The sequence below is a fragment of the Echinops telfairi genome, unplaced genomic scaffold (assembly GCF_000313985.2).
Source record: "Echinops telfairi isolate 266 unplaced genomic scaffold, ASM31398v2 ScPeMD7_1;HRSCAF=3_0, whole genome shotgun sequence".
Taxonomy (NCBI): Eukaryota; Metazoa; Chordata; class Mammalia; order Afrosoricida; family Tenrecidae; genus Echinops; species Echinops telfairi.
The window spans coordinates 47263044-47282800 of record NW_022103896.1 but is presented as its reverse complement, the minus strand read 5'-3'; the positions used below and the strand labels follow the sequence as shown (position 1 = coordinate 47282800).

The 19757-nt window shown below is 41.5% G+C and overlaps 1 protein-coding gene across 3 annotated transcripts in view; it reads right to left on the bottom strand.

The window, feature by feature from the left end:
* RUNX1T1 (RUNX1 partner transcriptional co-repressor 1) overlaps positions 1-19757 on the bottom strand; it is a 181555-nt gene that overhangs the window by 145758 nt on the left and 16040 nt on the right. For all 3 annotated transcript variants that reach the window (XM_045286061.1, XM_045286069.1, XM_045286064.1), the window contains exon 2: positions 6029-6201. In XM_045286061.1, coding sequence (XP_045141996.1) covers positions 6029-6116 — 88 coding nt within the window. In that variant the 5' untranslated portion in view covers positions 6117-6201. The remainder of the gene's footprint in view (positions 1-6028; positions 6202-19757) is intronic.

Here is a 19757-nt window from a genome sequence, read left to right as displayed (position 1 = left end):
CCCCAGTTACTAATCTGACTGCATTGTTCTTTTCCAGAGAGTACTTGCTCACATTCTCCTTTCCCAGAGATTCCCCGGCCCCTTGCCCACTCACTCCACACTACTGAGCACACTCTGGCACCCACCCCATGTTCTTGTTCACATTTTGTTCTCTAAGTCTTCACGCCACCTGCAGCCCACAACTCTACCCATTCACTTTTCCGAGTTCTCCAAGTTTTTCTCACGTTAGACACTCTGCTGCCTACGCTTACTTCATGCTACAAATGGCGCCAATGTGGCTTGCACTGAAGAGAGCTCCAATTGGACAGAACTACCCCAAAGGGGGAGCTTTCAGGGAGGGTGTACTGAGAGCCTATCTGTAGAGGCAAATACATTAGGAATGTTGAACATGGCTGAAAATATATGTATATCTTTTATTTTCTCCTATCTATACTGATGTAAAAGAGAAATACTCTGAAAGAAATGCAGCCGGCTGATGCATAAATACACATGCGCACGCCTGAGGATATGCATAACACTGATGGTGGAGCTATTCTGCTTCTGCATAATAGATTACGGTGAAGCCTGCACCATCACATGGCGCACCAGGCTAATCTAATTGTTTAAATGATTATATACTTTTCACTGGAGTGGTATACAAATACATAAAATATTGACATTTTTATAAATAAATCATGAAAAGGAAGCGTTAAGAGTAATTCCTACAAAACCCTTCCCCTGCAAAGTGCCATTTCTTTATGCTTTGCAGCGGGTAGAGTAAAATATTTGGAGCTTGTGTGTGTGTGTGCGTGTACTACACAAAAATATGGACAACTCTCTTTACATGCCCATAACTCCTATTAGTGTTAGTGGAGTCACATATGTGCATATAAAGGGTCAAAAGCCCTCAAGTCTTCATGACAGAATCCTAATGAAGTAGTTGGAAAAACCAAATCACTGCACAAGGAGTCACACAGTCCCCTCCCTTGGCAGGAAGTCTCACCCCCCTCACCTTTGTGCCCCCACCCACAGTGAGCACATTTCATCAGCCTACACAGCGGATAGGGAAGCTGCTGGATTTCTTATTGGTAAGACAGTATCTTGTTAGTTTCAGTAGATCTCCCATATGGCTCCACCTCGAAGCTTGCCTCAGAATATCCCATACGACCTTCAAATTGGCCACATATTTTTGGTCCAAATATTATTTCTCACCAACCTCAAGCTCATCAAAGGGTGTGGCTCTTCCCAGGGCCAATGTCATGGGCCAGATTCAAATTCCGAGAGAGAAACAAGAATTAAACACCTACACTTGAACTGTGCCACCTTTGTTTAAAAGTGGCAACTCTTCTCTCTCCGTGAACAGATGAGTTTCAAAACCGTCTTATAAAAACGGTCTATCAATTACTAGTTGCACACTGTCCACAATGAACTATTAGCAAGTCTGACCCAAAAAAGGACAAGGCACAGAGGCCATATGTAACAGAGATGGGGACCTCTAAAGCCAGGACACTAGGGCCAGTCCATCCCTGGTTCATGTCTGTTTGCATTGATAGAGATATTGCTACAGTGCAGGGCCAAGAACTGTCGAATGAAAGGGCCAAACTGTACAATCCATTGAAAAAAAAAAAAGAAAATTAAGCATATCTGGGAGAGCCGTCCAGAAAGGGAGAGAAGGGAACACAGCATTGGCAGGAACCTCCAATTCCTGACCAAACCCTCTTCCACACAATGGCTCCTGCGAGAAAGGAACCCAGGGCAGGAGCCAGCAGGACGCTGGCGGACAGACCGGCTGGCCTTGCAGGATGTCAGAGCGCCAGGCGGCTGCGAGAGATACAGGGGGTTCACACACTCGCAGGCGGACTGTTTTGCTCTTCAGGTAATTAAACAAGGAAGCAGGGCTGCTGGGTACGAGTCTGACCCCCAAGCTGAGGCTCCACAGTTCTGCATATCAACTTCCGCAAGAACTGCCTGGAGCGTCAACACAACACGCGCCTCCCTCTCTCATTTCCTTCTCCACCTCTTCCTAAAGCTGACCCAGAAACAAACCGACCCTCCCAAAACACCCCGAAGGGAACACCGTCGAAAGGCCTGAACTTTTCTGTAATAAAAATCTCTCTGCTATATCAACCTCCAAATTTCAAATAAAGAAAACCCCAAAATCCTAAGGACAATGACTTCATGAAAATGAATATGGGTCTCTTAAGGTGGATTATTCAAAAAGACTAATATCTATTTTTTGATTCCTTTAGCATTGAATTAAAGAATGAATTATCTACTCTTATGAGGTTCACAACAAAATCACAGATTTTTCAGTCCTGATCACAGATTAAATATTTGTTATGCTGTGTATTCCTATATTGTTACATTTTGGCAGACACTATATAATATAAGCAAAAAACACGTATGGTCTGTCTTATTGTATTCCATCAAAAATGAGTATTTTTTAAAAAGTCCTCTCAAACATTTCTTAGGCACACACACATCCACAAACATACAGCTACCACTAAAGCTCAGGAACAGAAAAGCATTAAAGAGAAGACGGTCTCGTTATACATGCATTCATATTAAGCAATGATTAGAATCATACAAATAATATATTCTTCTTTCATCTCAAAATCCATAGAGTAAAATATTGGCTGAAAGAGACAGAGACCAAAAGAGAGAGGAGTACAAAGGCATGCCTGCTTGTCTGTGTTCAGCACAAAGAACATTAAATGAAAACAACTGGCATGCTGCCAAATTCCTATGGAGGCAAAGAGATTCAAACACATTGATTTCACGCATCACACTGACCTGGGATCAGTGTGCAGTGCTACAATAAGCTCAGAGCTCCATGTGGGGTAAAGCCCATTAATGCTATCAGACCCCTTGAACATGACCAAGTAAAACTAAAATAAACGCAGACTCTCTCTTTTAAAGAAGAAAAAAAAAAAAGAGGCCAAAACAAACAAAGCCAAAACCCCAGCAATTTTGCTTAAGAAAATAACTTTCCCCTTCTCCCTCATAAAGATATCACTATTTCAAGGTACACAGCATCACCTACATAACCATTAAAAATAAACCCTTGCTAACAACACAAATGTGCATTTTCAATCCCATCCAGAATATATAAACTGGTGCCACATAAATAATCTCATCCCATGATATGCTTGAACAGAGACACACACCACGGTGCGCCCGTCACGTTTCCTCTTCTCCTCACATCTTGTAGGCAGCCAGGGTGAAGGGTTGGCTTTGTGACCAATAGGGACCCCTTCTGAGGATGGTTCCAAAAGACCTATTAGACGCAGCCCCTCTCAGCGCCTTTTCTGGCCATTCCAGTCCTCACAAAGGAACACGCCCCACGGAGGACCAGCCCCAAATCGCATTCTGGAGCACCAAGTACTATTTTAGGTTTGCTTTAAACTCGGAGATTAACATTCCAGGATTTTGCCTTTACCAGCTAACACCCAAGCCGGCAACATGCCCCCCGGCATTATTTTCCCTCTGGGCACTGCCCTAACGAGGCAGGCTGCCCTGGTGCCCACCACCTGCTCCAAATCGCACCATGCAGACAGGACCTCGGGTGCCACCTGAGGTCATTCTCACAGCCTCAGCTCTGCAGTGTCATCCAGCTCTTTGCTTTCTCTGCCACCAGGTTCCATATTTCTTTATAGCAATTGTTCAAAATTTCCATATGGTCATTACAAAGAAAGAAAGAAAAGCTAGGAGTAAATGTTTTAATGATCTCGGTTAAAAAAAAAAAGTCAACGGTCATCGAGTTGATTTAGATGCACTGCAGCCTGAGGGACAGGGTGGAACTGCCCCTGTGGGTTTCCCAGACTGTAACGCTTTCTGGGAGTAGAAAGTCCCAGGTTCCTCCCTCACAGCAGCTGGTGGTTTTCAATTGCTTGTAAGAAAACTTATCAAGGGCTTAAACAGAAAGAAAATGTTTAGCAAATTATGATGGCAGCATGTGTACCTCTGTGCTGGATACAACTGATGTATGGATTGGTATAAGAGCTATAAGAGACCCCAATAAAATTATTTTCAAAAGAAGAAAACTCAACAGTTATAAAACAGATAAGCAACAGTATATAAATATAGCTTTATATATATAACTCTATCTCCTATCTTTATATATAATTATGCACACGGCGTTTTTAAAGCATGTACACACACAGGTATAGGACGGGGAAAGAGAAGAAAACACAATGTCTCTGATGTACAATGCTCAGGATTCGGTATTTGCATATTATAACAAATAACATGCACTGAGTTCTTAAGATGTGTATTCTTGTGATGCACTTTAGCTTTCAATCTGGATCTTCCATGTCGCAATGGATTATTTCCAGTAGGTCAGTGATGGATGCCATGTGACTAGGAGAGAATAGGAGGGCAATAGGATGGGAGTGGGTAATGATGATGACTATGTATCTACAATATAAGCTCAAGGCATTTTTTAATCCAATATGCTTTTCAATTCCTAATTGACACCATATTTTAACATATTTGTAAGGACCTCCACTACCGACACACTGTCAGAAAGGATCCAGCATATCCTTCTTTGACTGCAGCGTTTTCTTTGGACAAAAGGCAGTAGAAAACAACATTTTAAAATACTGATGCATATGTTGTTATCATTAATTTGTTTTCTTAAAGGTAAGATACATACACCTTTGTCTATATGGAACTTGAGAAACCTAACCAACTAGTATTTGAGCTTGCAAAAAGCTAAAACAAAACAATTTCTCAGTAATGATTGTATTTAAGTATAGAAGCAGGTGAGAGATCTCTCAACCACTTCAGAAAAGCCTCACTGCTTGCCTTCCCACTTGAATTGATGTCTCTTACTAATTTCAGTAGAAGAACACCACACATGAAGACCAAGGGTTTGCAAAACAAGGAAACACACATTTAAAACCGTAACCATCGTGAAGGAGACCTCCAGAAAAATCGATACTTACAGAGAATTATTTCATTTTCTCTGGTATTAAAAGGGGGGAGAGGGGGAACCCAACACCTTCCTGGGAATTTTGGAATAAGCCAGTAAATATGACTGATGATTGAAAGAGCAATGATTGTGAGCTGGTGCCAGAAATAATGTTTCCTGAATAATGAACTTCAGATAAGAAGTCTTTTCCTTCCTCCTCTCTTTGCCCCTAGCCAGGTAGTCACATCATTTCAAATCCCTGCCTAATTCCTCAAGTACCAGCCAGTAGTAGACAACATTTGTGATGACTTACAATTTTTGCTCAGCAGTTTATCCTTATTTTCCCATGCCTCCACACAACTCCACAGTTCCTTCAAGCTGACACACAATTCCCTCAGCCTGCTCCTGCTTCCCAGCTAAGGGCTCAGTCACTGCCCCACCAGAGGTCTTCAGAACTCTCGGGAACCCAAACTTGAAGCTCCTCCTGCATTCTCCAGGGTTGTCAGCTTTAAGAAGTCTCTTACCACATGGCAATACACCTAGTTATCCTTGCTCTTTTGCTAAAATGTTAGATATCGTTTCCCCCCTTTCATGTGTCTATAGATATAAATTCTACTAAGAAAGTAACATTCAATTCCAAGTTTGGGTTTTCTTTTTTTGATCAATTAATAAGAAGACATAATAAACTGAAAAGCAGTCTTTCCCCTGTTTAGTCAACAAACTGTTTCAGAAAACACCATCTCCCAGTTAAAATAAACACAGGAATCATGGCACAGCGTTCACTCTTGAACTCCAAGTACTGCTCAGCTTCTAACAGATGCATCCTGAGACATGCAAAAAGCACTGCAACAGGGAAAGGGTGGGAACGTGTCAGTCCTTGATCATTTGGAATCTTCAGACCCAAATCTATCTATCGAGTGAGGGTTCCCACCGCCAGCTTTGTGTCCCCTTGGGATCCCCACACCCAAAGGTTCCCAAGATCAGCGTTTCAAGGGTACATCCCAAGCTCAAGTTCTATATCACAACCGACGCTAGAAGAAAGCAGACACAGAAAAGACTTCGGGACACAATGAGAATAGTTCGGTTTTTCTGGTATGTGGGTAAATCACAAAATCAAAATATGGGTCTGTTCCTTACCTTGACAATATTCGAAGCTCCCCTGTTTGCGGCAGTCCCCTATCGCTAAACCCAGTGCTGGCCGAGGGCTTCTTTTGACAGAGATCATTCTCCAGCAGCAGCTCCGCTCATTTCCTCTCTCCTTTTCTGACTGGGACCGATATTACGTTCACCAGCCCAGAGACCACGCTTTTCTATTGACAACAAAGGGGAAAAAAATGCATATATCACAACCAGTCTAAAAAAAGGATCGTACCCACCTATTTACATCGTAACACTAAGCCAGCCCTGTTTGGTTTGGTTTAAGAAAGGGATGCAAGCCCCTCTACATTTTAGAACAAGTCCCCAGACAACCCCCATTTTCACAGTTCCTATAATGGGCTTGCTCTAGAGGGTTCTTAATTCTCCTATCATCTGACCCAGGACTGAATGGTCCACTCTAAAACGGACAATTCCTCTTTCTGAAAACTGGTTTTAAAGCTCAAGTTCTCCAATACTTTAAGAGAGTGTGTTGTACTTTACTTACTCCAACAGAAATATATTATAAATATAAAACATTGTTATGGTTTCTTTAGACAAATGCTTTGAGAGGTTCATTGTACATTTTAATTATGTAGACCTTCACAAACAAGTTAAACCCTGTTTAAACGCAAAGTGGTGACCATATTGTTTCACAGTCCTGAAACTTAATTATTTAAATTTAGATAGTTTTTAATACCTACTACTGAAGTGATCTTGATATAGTCCATATTTTTAAAATATTAGTAACAAAATTCATTGGTGAACTAGTTGGCCAAATGAATACATTTCTACCACTTTCCTTTTTCTCATTTTCCCTGCTAACTTTGGCAGGTTTAGAATTCATTTATTTACAAACATTTACTACCTGCTTATTAATCACCCACTACAATCTCTACTGCTGTAAGTATAATAAGTATCATTATTTTATGCTCATAATCTAAGAAATCTAAGGGCCTATCCCCATCATATACACATATACACTTAATAAGTATAATGGAATAAAGGTTTACAAAAGCCAAAAGTACTTCTAAGGTTGCTGCTATCAAATTGCTCCCTAGAAATGTTTTTCTGTGGTAAATCTACTCCAGTGTATATAAAACAAGTATGTTTTCTCACCCCCGAGATTATTGCCTTATGACAACTTTCTAACTTGGAACGCAAGACACTCCCAGAGGCCACCTCTTAGCCCAATAATAGAAGGACCTACAGAACAGAAATAACACCTGTGAAGAACATGCTCTTTAGAGCAGTCAAACTACACAAAGCCACAGGAGCTAGAAAGCCATTATCAAAGGTAGAGACATTTTACTGTCATTTGCACACAAGACAAAACCCAAACTGGGAAGGCAGGGAGGGGCAGGGACCCCAAGGAGGAAGTGAAGAGCGTGCTGGCACACTGTGGGGATTGCCACCAATGTCACAGAACAATTAGTGTATGAGTTAATAACTGGAAAGCCAATTTGCTATGTAAACTTTCACCCAAAGTACAATAAAATGTTAACAACAACAACAAAAACAACAACCATGTTCCACAAGAAAATCACCAAACTACACAGATGATACATAAATACTGAGGTGGGGACTGGAAGTAAATATGATTATTTCTGGAAAATGGGAATATGAGTCATTTGCTTTTCTACTTGTTATTTTCAATTCACATGTAGTGAGATGAAAACTAACAGAGGATATACAAATGCTATTAGAGGCTATAAAATGCTATAAAAATGGGTGTTTTTCTTAGATTAATCATGATGTATGATAATATGTGGTGCTTCAGCAACCACCTTTAAAAGATATTAGAGCCTGGTAAAAGGAAGCATGCCTCTCTATCTGGGCCATAGTTAGTCATCTCCATTGAAGAAATATAAAAGACAAAATATGTACAAGTCTCATTAAGTCTACTTCTTCAGTCTTATGACAGCTCGATGCCATGCTCATGTCTGGGGTTATGAGCAAAAGTGGAGATGGAGCCTCAGTTTGGGAGGCATATACCACTCCTATGTGGCCCAGCTTCTTGAAAAGATAAGTTTCTCAGTTAGCTATGATCCTTCAACCTAGAACACACTGCTACACTTTTTAAATTTTAATCTGTAGCCACTGTAACCAGAGTGTACTGAAGCAAGTGGGGAAGAGTTGGAGGAAGATAGTGTTTTGAAATATTCTAAATGTATGAATTCATAGGTTCTAAGATGATAGCATAAAAATACCCATTCAAGCCATATACAATGTAAACCTCAAGTTACTCATCAGGGTACCACCCCCCTGAAATATTTCATAAACCTTAAAACATATCACAATCAATAGGACAACTCAACAACAAGAACAAAACAAGAAGTGAGCTGGATCTTCTTTGAGATGCTCCAAATAATGACCTGGGAGGATTATCCTTGCATTTCAGACTTACATTGCATCAAATGGGCTCTCCATCCGAAACAATAACAAACAAGTAACGGCAATGATCCTGCGAAATACATGTTCGGATACATGTGGAATTCATTCCAAAGGAAGCTCTAGATCATGTGCAAGTAAGAGTAAAATGTATCTACCTTTGAAAAGTGCTTTGTTCAGATTCTCAGCCCTCAAATTTGCCAAGCTTTAAGGAAGAGAGCGATATCCAGGACAGTTAGAAGTTAAACTTCATAAAAGCCTCAAACAATTTGTAGCGCTACAAGAGTGTTATTAAAAGGGCTCAACATGCTGTATTACCATGGAAATTGTGGAAAACATACATTCCCAAACAAATATTACTTTTTCTCAATGGTATGAAGTAATGAAAACCACATGTGTAAATCTGTGATCCGTGCAGTAGTTCAAGCTGCAGTTAATAGAAAATACAGAAAGTGAACTCTGTTATATAAAGGATTCTTGTTACAGAAATATAATGTGAAAACCAGATGCAGACAGAAAACCTTAATCACAGATGGGAATGTAATCACTGGCAGTACAGAATACTTTTTTGATCAATCTTAACCATATGCGCAATGTATTTATGTTCTGAGGAATGCAATAACTTGAGAGAACCTTCTATTTGAATTCAGTTAACCTCATATTTATAATGCTTTTATCTTACTCCCCCATCCCTTCCATGTGTACACTGAGCCAAGGTTTTAAAAAGAAGAGTTGCTGGCTTTGGCAAATCATTCCCGTATCAGTTTATCTTTCAAAAATTTAATAGGATGTAAAGACTACACACATCAGAATCAACCTCAAAAGAGATCCAGTGCAGCTCCTCATCACCGTATTTCTCCATCACTGCCAGGAAGCCCTCCACTGCCTAAACACGTTTCAAAAAATGAGCATTAAACATACTTCTTTTTATGTATCAGCCTGAATGGAATCAAACCTTAGTTCTGTGCTTTCTCTCTCCCTCAATAAAAATATATCATGGCATAAAGACTATTCTTCATTAAAAAAGATGCAGTTCCTTTTTTGGTGAATTACATTTTTGGTAATTTGGGGAAATTACCATGGAATGAACCAATTCCATCACAGGTGACTTAGAAAACATTAGCTTAACAAGTCTAGCCTGTGACGTTAAATTACAAGCACCACGTCAGGACTATATTCATGAGTCCATTCCATCAGTACAGGACCATCCTCAACATATGAAATGAAGCAATTGGGACATTGTAGACACAAGTGTGCCTCATCAGACATTCAGAAGCAAACTAAACTGTAATGTCCTGGCTACACAGGCTTCCTTAAGCACCTATGGTATATACTCATTGAGATTCTTCTCCCCTTTTCTAACGACTCATTCTGCTAGAGATCTATATATACACACAGTCATTCCTGGCTTATGTTTACATACAGGACTCTGCATAATGTGGCAGTAACCTCCTCCTTACAGCCGCAACAGTGACCATGTCGTTAGAGCAGCGGTTCTCAACCTTCCTAATGCCGCGCGACCCTTTCACACAGTTCCTCCTGTTGTGGTGATCCCAAACCATAAAATTATTTTTGTTGCTACTTCATCACTGTCATTTTGATACTGATAGGAATTGGGCAACCCCTGTGAAAGGGTCATTCAACCCCCAAAGGGGTCGCGACCCACAGGTTGAGAACCACTGCCTTCAAGGCTGCAGTGGTTCATTGAACTAACTCTCCTATCGTCATGGTTCCATGTGTCTATCTCGGGGCTCTCCCCACAGCTGGGGGCATGACTACCTCCTCCTCAACACTCAAGTTTCAGCTCAGGGCTGCCTCCTCAGCAAGGACTGTCCCAGCCATCTTCAATGAAGACTCCTCAAAAGCACCCTCCCTGATCTCATGTGTTAAATTATTCTATTTTCTTTATTGCATTTGTCACTATATGAAAAAAACGTATCAGTTAGCTTAATTATTGTTTCTCCCTCCCCTACTTCTAAGGCGTAAACTCTACGAGAGCAGGCTCGTGTCTGTTTTGGGCATTATACTGTGCTCCATATTTGACACATAATAGTAGTCCAAATAAGAACCAAAAGAGAAAAACAGAACTTATACAATGAAATGTCAGAGATCCGATTCAAATCTCTATTACCTTCATAAACCTTTTCCTGATCACTCACAGGGGTCCTCAAACTTTTTAAACAGGGGGCCAGTTCACTGTCCCTCACACCCGTTGGAGGGCCGGGCTATAGTTAAAAAAAAAAACCCAACTATGAACAAATTCCTATGCACACTGCACATATCTTATTTTGAAGTAAAAAATCAAATGGGGCAAAAACACCTGGAGGGCCCAATAAATGTCCTCAGCAGGCTGCATATAGCCCGCGGGCCATAGTTTGAGGACCCCTGCGAGCCTTATAGTCATTTTAACTCCTTTAAACAGCACTGATAGGAAAACCTGGTGGCATAGAGGTTATGCATTGGGCTGCTAAGCACAAGGTCAGAAGTTCAAAACCAGCAGCTACTCTGAGAGAGAAAGATGGGGCTTTCCACTCCAGAAGACAGTTCAGAGTTTCAGAAACTCACAGGGGCAGTTCTATCCTATCTTATGAGACTGATTTGAGTTGGCATTGAATGGATAACAGAGTTTTGGTTCAAGTTAAATAGCACTGATGGTCCATATCAGTAACCTGCAGGCCCTGGTCTGACAGATATTGCTCACATGAGCCCATTCCACCAGTCCTATCCTACATTGGTCATACTGTGCTATCAGACTACCTGTTCCTCCCTTGTTGAGCAATAAGATACCAAGATTGAGAATTGCAACACAAGTTTACACCATCTAGAAGGCAAAAATGTGCCCAGATTTTGAAGTGGTCACCTTGTTGAAGCTGCCAGCCGAGACAGAGAGTGATCTATTCTCATTCTCTGTGTGTCTTCAGACTCTGCCACAATGCTTCAGTGTATCCGGGCCACGAGGGCTGGGATCAAGCTAACCCTTTGGTGCCCATACGGAGAGCCTAGTAGAGTGCCTGACGTACACGTTTTCAGCCAAAATCGACTGGGTGAACAAAGTGAAAATGAACATCAGATGGTATCTGGTCTCTCTTTAAACTCCTTCCTTTTATTACTATGATAGGACATTAGATTTAAATCCTACAAATATTATTTGTATAGACTAAATTAATCGTAAAACAAGAGATCAGTTTGTGCTTATTGTTTTTTGTTTTGTTTTTCTGTGAACTTTTTATTGTGCCGTAGGTGGGGAGTATATATTTCAGACTATCAACCCTGCATTCCAACAGTTCGCACTGCTCATTACCCACCCTCCTCTATATTCTATCCCATCCCAACTTCCCCGATTTCTCTTCTGCTCCTTAGAGATCGCTCTTCTCCCTTTACCTAAAATACCTATCAACCTTCTAGTCCATTGCCTCATCTTCCCACCTCGCCCTTTCTCCCTTGGGAATCTCCAGAGTCTGTTCCCTTTGATACGTAGGACATTGTCTTAGTCTTCATTCCCCTAGTTTAGAAGCATTCTCATACAACAGTGATCCTTTTGTGACTGACGAACTTCCCTCAGTAGACTATTCTCCAGGTCCATCCATGTTACGAGGTGCTTCATGGCTTCATTATTGTTTTTAGTATTGCATTATGTGGATGTATCAATTGGTATTTATTGTTCGACTGCTGGGCATCTGGGTTCTTTCCCACTTTTTGCTATTGAGACAGTGCTGTGATGAACATGAGAGTGCATACATCTGTTCACATTGTGCCTCTGGCTACTGTAGGGTGTATACCCAGCAGAGGTATTGATGGCTCATATGAAATTTCTGTTCCCAGTTGTTTGAGGTAGCACCATATCACTTTTCCACGATGGGTGTACATACACTTAGTTGATTGTGATAAAAATACAACAAAACATTTGCCATTTCAACATGTTTTGCATATTCAATTCATTCATGACATTCATCTTGTCGTTCAACCCCAGGCAATGAGTCTCCCTTTCTCTATTTTACCTGCCCTGGCAGCCAATAAGCAGCTTTGGTTTCCATGCACTTGCCTCGTCTAGATAGATATTAGTCTAGATTTCCCTTTTAGTCAAAATCAAAATGCAGCAGAACCAATGAGGTAACAGAATTAAAAACCATGGAAAACTCTAAAAGCTCTTTTGTGTTATAGACAAGTGTCCATTTTTAAGTAATAAAATGTCTTAAAATAAGTGTCGCCTATACACAGTGACTATTTAGAAGCTGACTACGTGGGCTCTGTGGGCTGGACTGGAATCTCAGCTACTACATGTATCAGTCATCTGACCTGGGACAAGTCATTTAATCTCGCCAAGTTCCAGATTTATATCTCTAAAGTAGGGTCATAATATTTACCTTAGTGGATTGGGATGATGGTAAGAGGCAATCCCTGTCAAATGCCTCTGCTAGTGCTCCAGTGCAGTGTTATGTTAGGTAGTGTGCTTGACAGTACTATCATCGTCTGATAGTACAAAGAAAGTAGAATCCACTTGAACATTATTGTTATATTAAAAAGCAGTCACAACTCAGAAAGACCTAGTACAATTCACGATAACCCCCCTTTTTTAAATCCACTACTGTACTGTCAAGTGATAAAAATGAATGCTCGATGAGGAGGCAACCAAACAAAACAGGTAGAATTAAGTCTCAGGTCCTAAACTATTTTGAAACGAGAAAGAAAAGAATGAAACTGTTTTTTCCTCACCCAATTTCATCTGTAGAAGACCATCGCTAGAGGATACGAGAAAGGAGAACCCATTATTTCCAATGACTGATTTCTACGAAATCGTAAAGGCATCTATTCCACGTGGGCAACTTTCAAATGAAAGAAAAGCGGTATTTTGAAAATATCTGGATTCACGATTGATGGTCAGAGAGCTCAGGAGATCACTACAACTGTCCGGTGACAGACACGGACTGGCTGCAGCTGCTCCTTACCAGCTGGTATGGACTTACTCTCTCCTCCCTGCTCGTACTGTGTGTCCTTCTAGCTCTATGTAGAATTAGTTACAAAAGGAAGATTGCTTAAATACTCTAAACAGTAATGTTTCCTGATGCAGTAAGAGGTCTTGATAGTTTTCCGCTGCTACCTAGATATACATCTGATACCAAAGTCGATTCATGTGAGAAATTCCAAGGTGGCGGGATTTGAACATTTTCGGGAACGCGCTCATGAGACTTGGGATGGAGAAGCCTTGGTGTAAGAAAATTTAGGTTGAGAGCACACTCGACCATGGATGGCCAAAGGCATGCAAACTAACCTCTCAAAACGATTTACAAAATGAGCTCACCCCCAAATGAGAATTAAATAAGCCACTAAGTGAGCCTTTGAGATGCCTCCTCCACATCCCTAGGTGTCTGCCATGGTTTTGACATTGGCGTTAAGGAGACTGTCTTCTGAGGTGCTGAATCAGTAGAGTGGTTCAGGACCATTCTCTTAAGTAAGTGTTGAGGTCTGCTCATTAGATAGAAAGCAGTTGGAGTCCCACACAAAAGATTGGACAGGTGGGTGGTCTGAAAATCTGCGCCCTGCATAGTAGATATTGTCGCTAGGTGTTGTAGTCTACTTTCTACTCATCTGGACCTTGGTGACAGAGCAGAATTGCCCCATCGGGTTTTCTAGGCTGTGGTTTTATGGGAGCAAATTGCTAGGTCTTCTTCATAGGAAACAGGCAGTAGATTCCAACCACTGAACTTTCGGTGAACAGCAGGACACGCAGCCAGCACTCCTGAGTAATAGATAATGCACAAACAGTAAGTTGAGAGAGCCCCTGGCACCCAAGGGAAAACCTAGGGGCATTTGGGGGTAGAGAAAGCTGGAAGTTACTAAAGTGGCCTAAAATTTGCCTTTTTTGGGTCACTGATATTTTGTTTTTGTTGGGATATTTTGGTATGATTTTCTTTATAGGAAATCCAGCATAAATACATCTACAGTAACCAAAGCTTGATGAATAGTTTGTTCAGATTGTGGCAGCAGAGATTGGGGGGATATGGGGAGCTAATAATGAGTACAAGAATGAAGAAAAAGTTCTAAAATTGATTGTGGTGATGATTGCACAACTCTTTAATATATTTAAGCCATTGAACTGTATGGTACATGAAATTCTATGTCAATAGAATTGTTGTTGTTGTTGTTGTTGTTGTTGTTGTTTAAAAGGGCAGCTCATCCTCAGAAAAATGTCCATACACATGGAATGCTGCCTATCATTATCAGAGAGTTCATCTTTTCCAAAAGCTCATTTAGAAACGTCAGGGTAAATAAATATATATTTAAATTAAACCAAGTTAGGGACTTTAAGTGACTTGAATGCTTCACAGTTTGCCAGTGCCTAGTCAAAGGCATGGGGTGGTGGGTTTTTGTTGTTGTTGTTGTTGTTTTGGTTTGGTTTTGCCAGGGATGGGAGTTGGGGGTTGGGTGGGGAGGAAGTACCATAATTTACAAATCAAAATATGGTGACAATAAATTGTATATGCTAGGATAAAAGATCATAATAAAAAGAAACACAAGGTAGAAACTGTTGATGTAATGAAATGAACTGGATTCCCAAAGAGAATAGATTCTAGATCCTATCCTCTGAAAAGATTTGAAGCTTCAGAAACCAAGGGGACAGAGCTACTCTGTCCCATAGGTCCCTGAGTCCGCACCAACTGGCAGGCCGTGGGGTATGCCTGTGGCTATCACCCCATTTGGGAGTGGATTGTCATCACTGGGTTAAGGAGACAGGAATCACAGAGGGTATCTTATACCTTTAAAGGCAGGGATAGAATCAGACACATGGGATAAGAGATGCCAAGACACAGGAAGTTATCCAAAGGAGCAGGAAGTGGAAGCTGAAGAGAATGAACCGTGCTGCCATCACCCACAGAGAAAGTTTTCCCCTGAGGTCCAGCCTCTTAAAGCTGAAAAATAAATTCCTGTTTGAATAAACCATCTACTTATGGCAATTTTGTTAGAGTGCACTACGTAACTAAGACAGAGAGGAAAGAAACAATGTGCTATTAGAACAAAAGATTTCATGTGGACTTATGAAAGATTTCTAGATAGTTATAACATGAGTTCAAGATTTTCAATATGCATTCAAAAAAGTGTTCAGACTACTACCCTCAAGGAACTTACATATGCTGCGGCAGAGAAGTCTCCATTGCATTAATGGTGGCAAATCTGAATTGAATGTAATAAATTCTATCTTTGGGAAAAGAAACGTGATAACGGGCCTTGGAAAGCACAGTTTCATCAGAGACTTAAGAGAGCATGAAGTAGGCCAAGCTTGGCTTCCCTACAGAAATAGCTCAAGAAGCCCAGCCACCAAGGCATGAAGCAACTCAGGGAAATGGGGTAGTGGTTATGCTTTGAACTGTGATCTGCAAGGTCCTCAGTGTGAAACCAGCAGCCACCCTGTGGGAGAAAGACAAAGCTTTGTACCTCCGTAAAGAGTTGTAGTCTCGGAAACTCACAGGGGCAATTCCTCCCTGTCCTTTGCGTCACTATGTGTCAGGATCAGCTTGATGGCAGTGAGTTGGGCTTTATGGTTTGGGGGTAAGAAAGGCCAAGAAAAGGCATGGCAAACAAGGCTGTCTTGTGCAGTCTCATGGTCCCAGTGTGTAGAACAGAACCAGACAATTTATAAGGTATATGCTGAATGAAGGGGGGGAAATGGTGAGGAAAAATGGTGAGGGGAGGCGAGGAGAGAGAAGATCCTTCAAGAGTTTTGAGGAGAGGTTGTGGTTATAGAGCGGTCAAATGAGACGCTAAAGATAACCCAGCATTTACTGAAGGTTGTGCTTCACACATATTAGCCCCAGCAATCTTCACCAGAACCCCATGAGGCTGTACCATTAGGCTCAGGAAGAGAATTATTTCAAAATGAGAAAGGGAAAAGAAGATTAACCAAGTCGAAAAACCTGGGAGCTGAGCTCTTTAATCTCTTCACTTGACCACCTTTATAGTCCGAGGAGTGGCATTGCCTTGTCCCAGAAGGGCAGTGTCCCAGAACCTGGAGAGCTAAAAGGAAACAAGCACCCAGGCTAATTGTACAGTAAGTGGTCCAGGGACAAGATGTTAAAAGACTCAAAGTAACAAAGGATATACAATGAAAGTCTCCTTCCTACCACCCGCACCCCTCTCTCTTTCCCCAAAACAACCACTATCTCGATTCTGGTACATACATCCAGAAGCAGAGTTGTGTGCACTCAAAAAAAAAGTGTGTATATATATATATATATATATATTTCTTAGTTATCTAGTGTTTTTATGACACACATATCCCATGTGAGTGGCTTTAAGCGACAGATTTTTCCCATAGTTTTTGAGACAAGTCCAAATTCAGGGTGCTTTCTTCCAGTAACTAAAAAACAAACAACTAAACTCACTGCCATGAAGTTGATTTGACTTATAACCCTCTAATTAGCACAGAGCAGAACTGGCCCTGTGAGTTTCCAAGGCTAATATCTTACAGGGAGCCTCATCTTCGTCCTTGAAGCAGGTGATGGTTTCCAACTCTTGAGCCTGTGGTTAGCAGGCTAACGCACAATCCACTACGCCACCGGGGCTCCAATAACTAAAACTCCTTAAACCGGGGAAAACTGGGTGAGTAACTTCATAACAAGGGTTTAATGTTCCCCTTTCACCTATAGAAGAGGTCCTTTTGCCTGTGAAAGGGTTCCATTCTAAACCTTAAACAAGTCCCAGTCCCCCACAGGACAGTAGTTAGTGTCATGTGCTGATTGTAAGCTGAATAAGGGACAGCTCTCTATATGTCCAGTAACATTTTCATTCATTTAGGTTGATTAAAGTATATAATAGCATCATGTGAACAAATATTTGGTCTAGAGCAGGTATTTGGGATACATCTGGATTTAAAGACCTCTGGAAACAACTAGGACCCACTTCCCACCCCAAAAGTACAGAGCCAAGAGCCCCGAGCCCACAGTGGATAAGCACTACCTCTGACTTTGCCTCAACCACTGCTTACCTCCTTCATCTCGGGTCCCTGACATCTCCCCTCGACTTGCTGGTACAATTGAGAAACGTTTTACAATTCGTCCAGCACACAAAAGCTTCGTGTCTGAAAGCTATAAAACAGACTACTCTGGTTGAATGGGAAGTTAAGGGTTCAGGACTTGGCCTATCTGACCACGTTTTATTTTCCCTGGGGGACCCAGAAGCACCTTCAGACAGAAGAGAAATCCATCCATGGATCTAAAACACCTGACGGAACCAAGTCCCAGAGAAGTCGATGAAAATGTAATAACCACGCTTACAAGAAAAACCTAGGCGCTCTGAGAGTGCAACAGGGAATCCCTTGCCAGCTGACTGGAAGGTTGGCTGCTGGAATTTAGCCAAAGCTCTGAGAGAAAGACCTGGTGTTCTGTTTCCATGATGATCACAACCTAGGGAGCCACCATGGGGCCCTTTAACTCTGTTATGTGGATCAAACTGGACTGGATGGCACCTCACAATAGGGAACACCTGCCATTTGGCAGTTCTGTCACCATCTCCTAAAAGTAGCTGGACCACAAAAGCCATTGAGATTGGGTTATACAAATAGATACTGAGGGACCTTTCCTTAGGTTGTGATATGTCTGGAGTAGAAGGTTTAAGTTGCCCACTACACAAACATGCAAAGTGATGCTCACATTCAGGCAAGCAAACTGCACACAGCACCCAATCTCAGCTGCTACATCTCCCCACTTTCAAATCTGCATACCCAAGTTCTCCATCCTGACTCCTTTGTACTGCCTCTTCCTCCTTGTCACACAAACCCAATCCTTCTATCTCCTCTGCAACTTCTAACATCTAACCTGCTGCCAAAGGGGCCCTGGTAGCATAGTGGTTACACAATGGCTTGGTAAAGGCAGGATCAGCAGTTCAAAACCACCAGCTGTTCCACAGAAGAAAGAGGAGGCTTCATAATCCTATAAAGAGCCACAGTCTTGGACACTCATAGGAGCGGTTCTACCCTGTCCTCTAGGATTGCCATGAGTTGGAATCAACTAGATGGCGGGGAGGTTTTGCTTGTTTTAAATTCTTTGAGCAAAAGAAGTTCAATTTTTAAAAATCGACTAAATGAAGTCATTGGCTGTAAAATCAGAACTGTTCTAGATTTAAGGTGATACATGTAAGGCTCGAACCCAGTCTGGGCATCCTCTTATCCAACCCCTTCCTTTGTGACCCTAAAGAGACCCACAGTGCATGGTTTTTAAAATGTCTGACTTACTCAGAAGAAACAGCTTAAATCGAAATGCCTGATATTCAAGACATCAGTGATCTTTTTACTCTTATTTCCCCTTCAGCTCTGGTGAAGCAGTTCTGCCGTGAGCTCCAAAGTGCAAACCCAGCAGTTCAAAACCACTAGCCGCTCTGTGGGAGAAAGACAAGACTTTCTGCACTTGTGAAGAGTTGCAGGCTCAAGTGTTCACAGGGGCAGTTCTACCCTGTCTGACAGGGTAGTGCTGAGTCAGCATCGAGCCTCCAACAGTGAGAGAGCATCTTGTAAGGTGCTCTTTGCTAAACTTTATCCATATCTTTCTTTTTGTTCTACCCTCTCTGACACCAATATTGCTCCAAGGACCTTTCCACATCTGGGATTCTGGGCTCCCCTTCCAACTCTATGAAACACTTAACACAGCCCCAGTTTAGTCACTTTGCCTTGAGAAATCCCAGTTGTCTTAAGATAAGCTTTAATTCGAACTCACCCTTGCCTCTAAAATCTCAGGCACCATTGATGGGTGATCAACCCCTCCTATGTTTTGTAGCAATATAATTTCTCCTGAGTGGGTTATAAGGAGCCCTGGTGGCGCCGTCAGGTCAGCTAACCACAAGGTCTGAGGTTCAAGCCCACCATCTACCCCTTGGAGGAAAGATGAGGCTATCAGGTTATATTACGATTTACCACTTTGAAAACGACTCAGTGTCAGTGGACATTTGCGATTTTTAAGTCGGTTTTGCCATTTCATGGAAAAGTAAGTCTACTAAATACTCCTTATTCCCACCTAACGCGTAGTAGGGACTCATTATCTATTTATTAATATATTTTAATTTAAACAAAGATGACTTTTCTCCCCAGGAGTAAAATGTTCACCTTCCCTTCAGATTCACTAAAAGTGATTTCATCAGGACTACCAAAAAAAGTGCATCTCTTTAAGAAAACCAACAACTCCAGATCAGGTGTAATGGGATACTCATTTCATTGCCCTTTACCTACCATCTCTACTCCTGTATAAGCAGAGTTTTTTCAGCACATTTTTAATGCAGTTTTTGTGGTAAAGATAGGTGCCTCGGTTGATATTCTGGTGAGCTTACACTCGAGTATATACGGCATATTTTACTATGA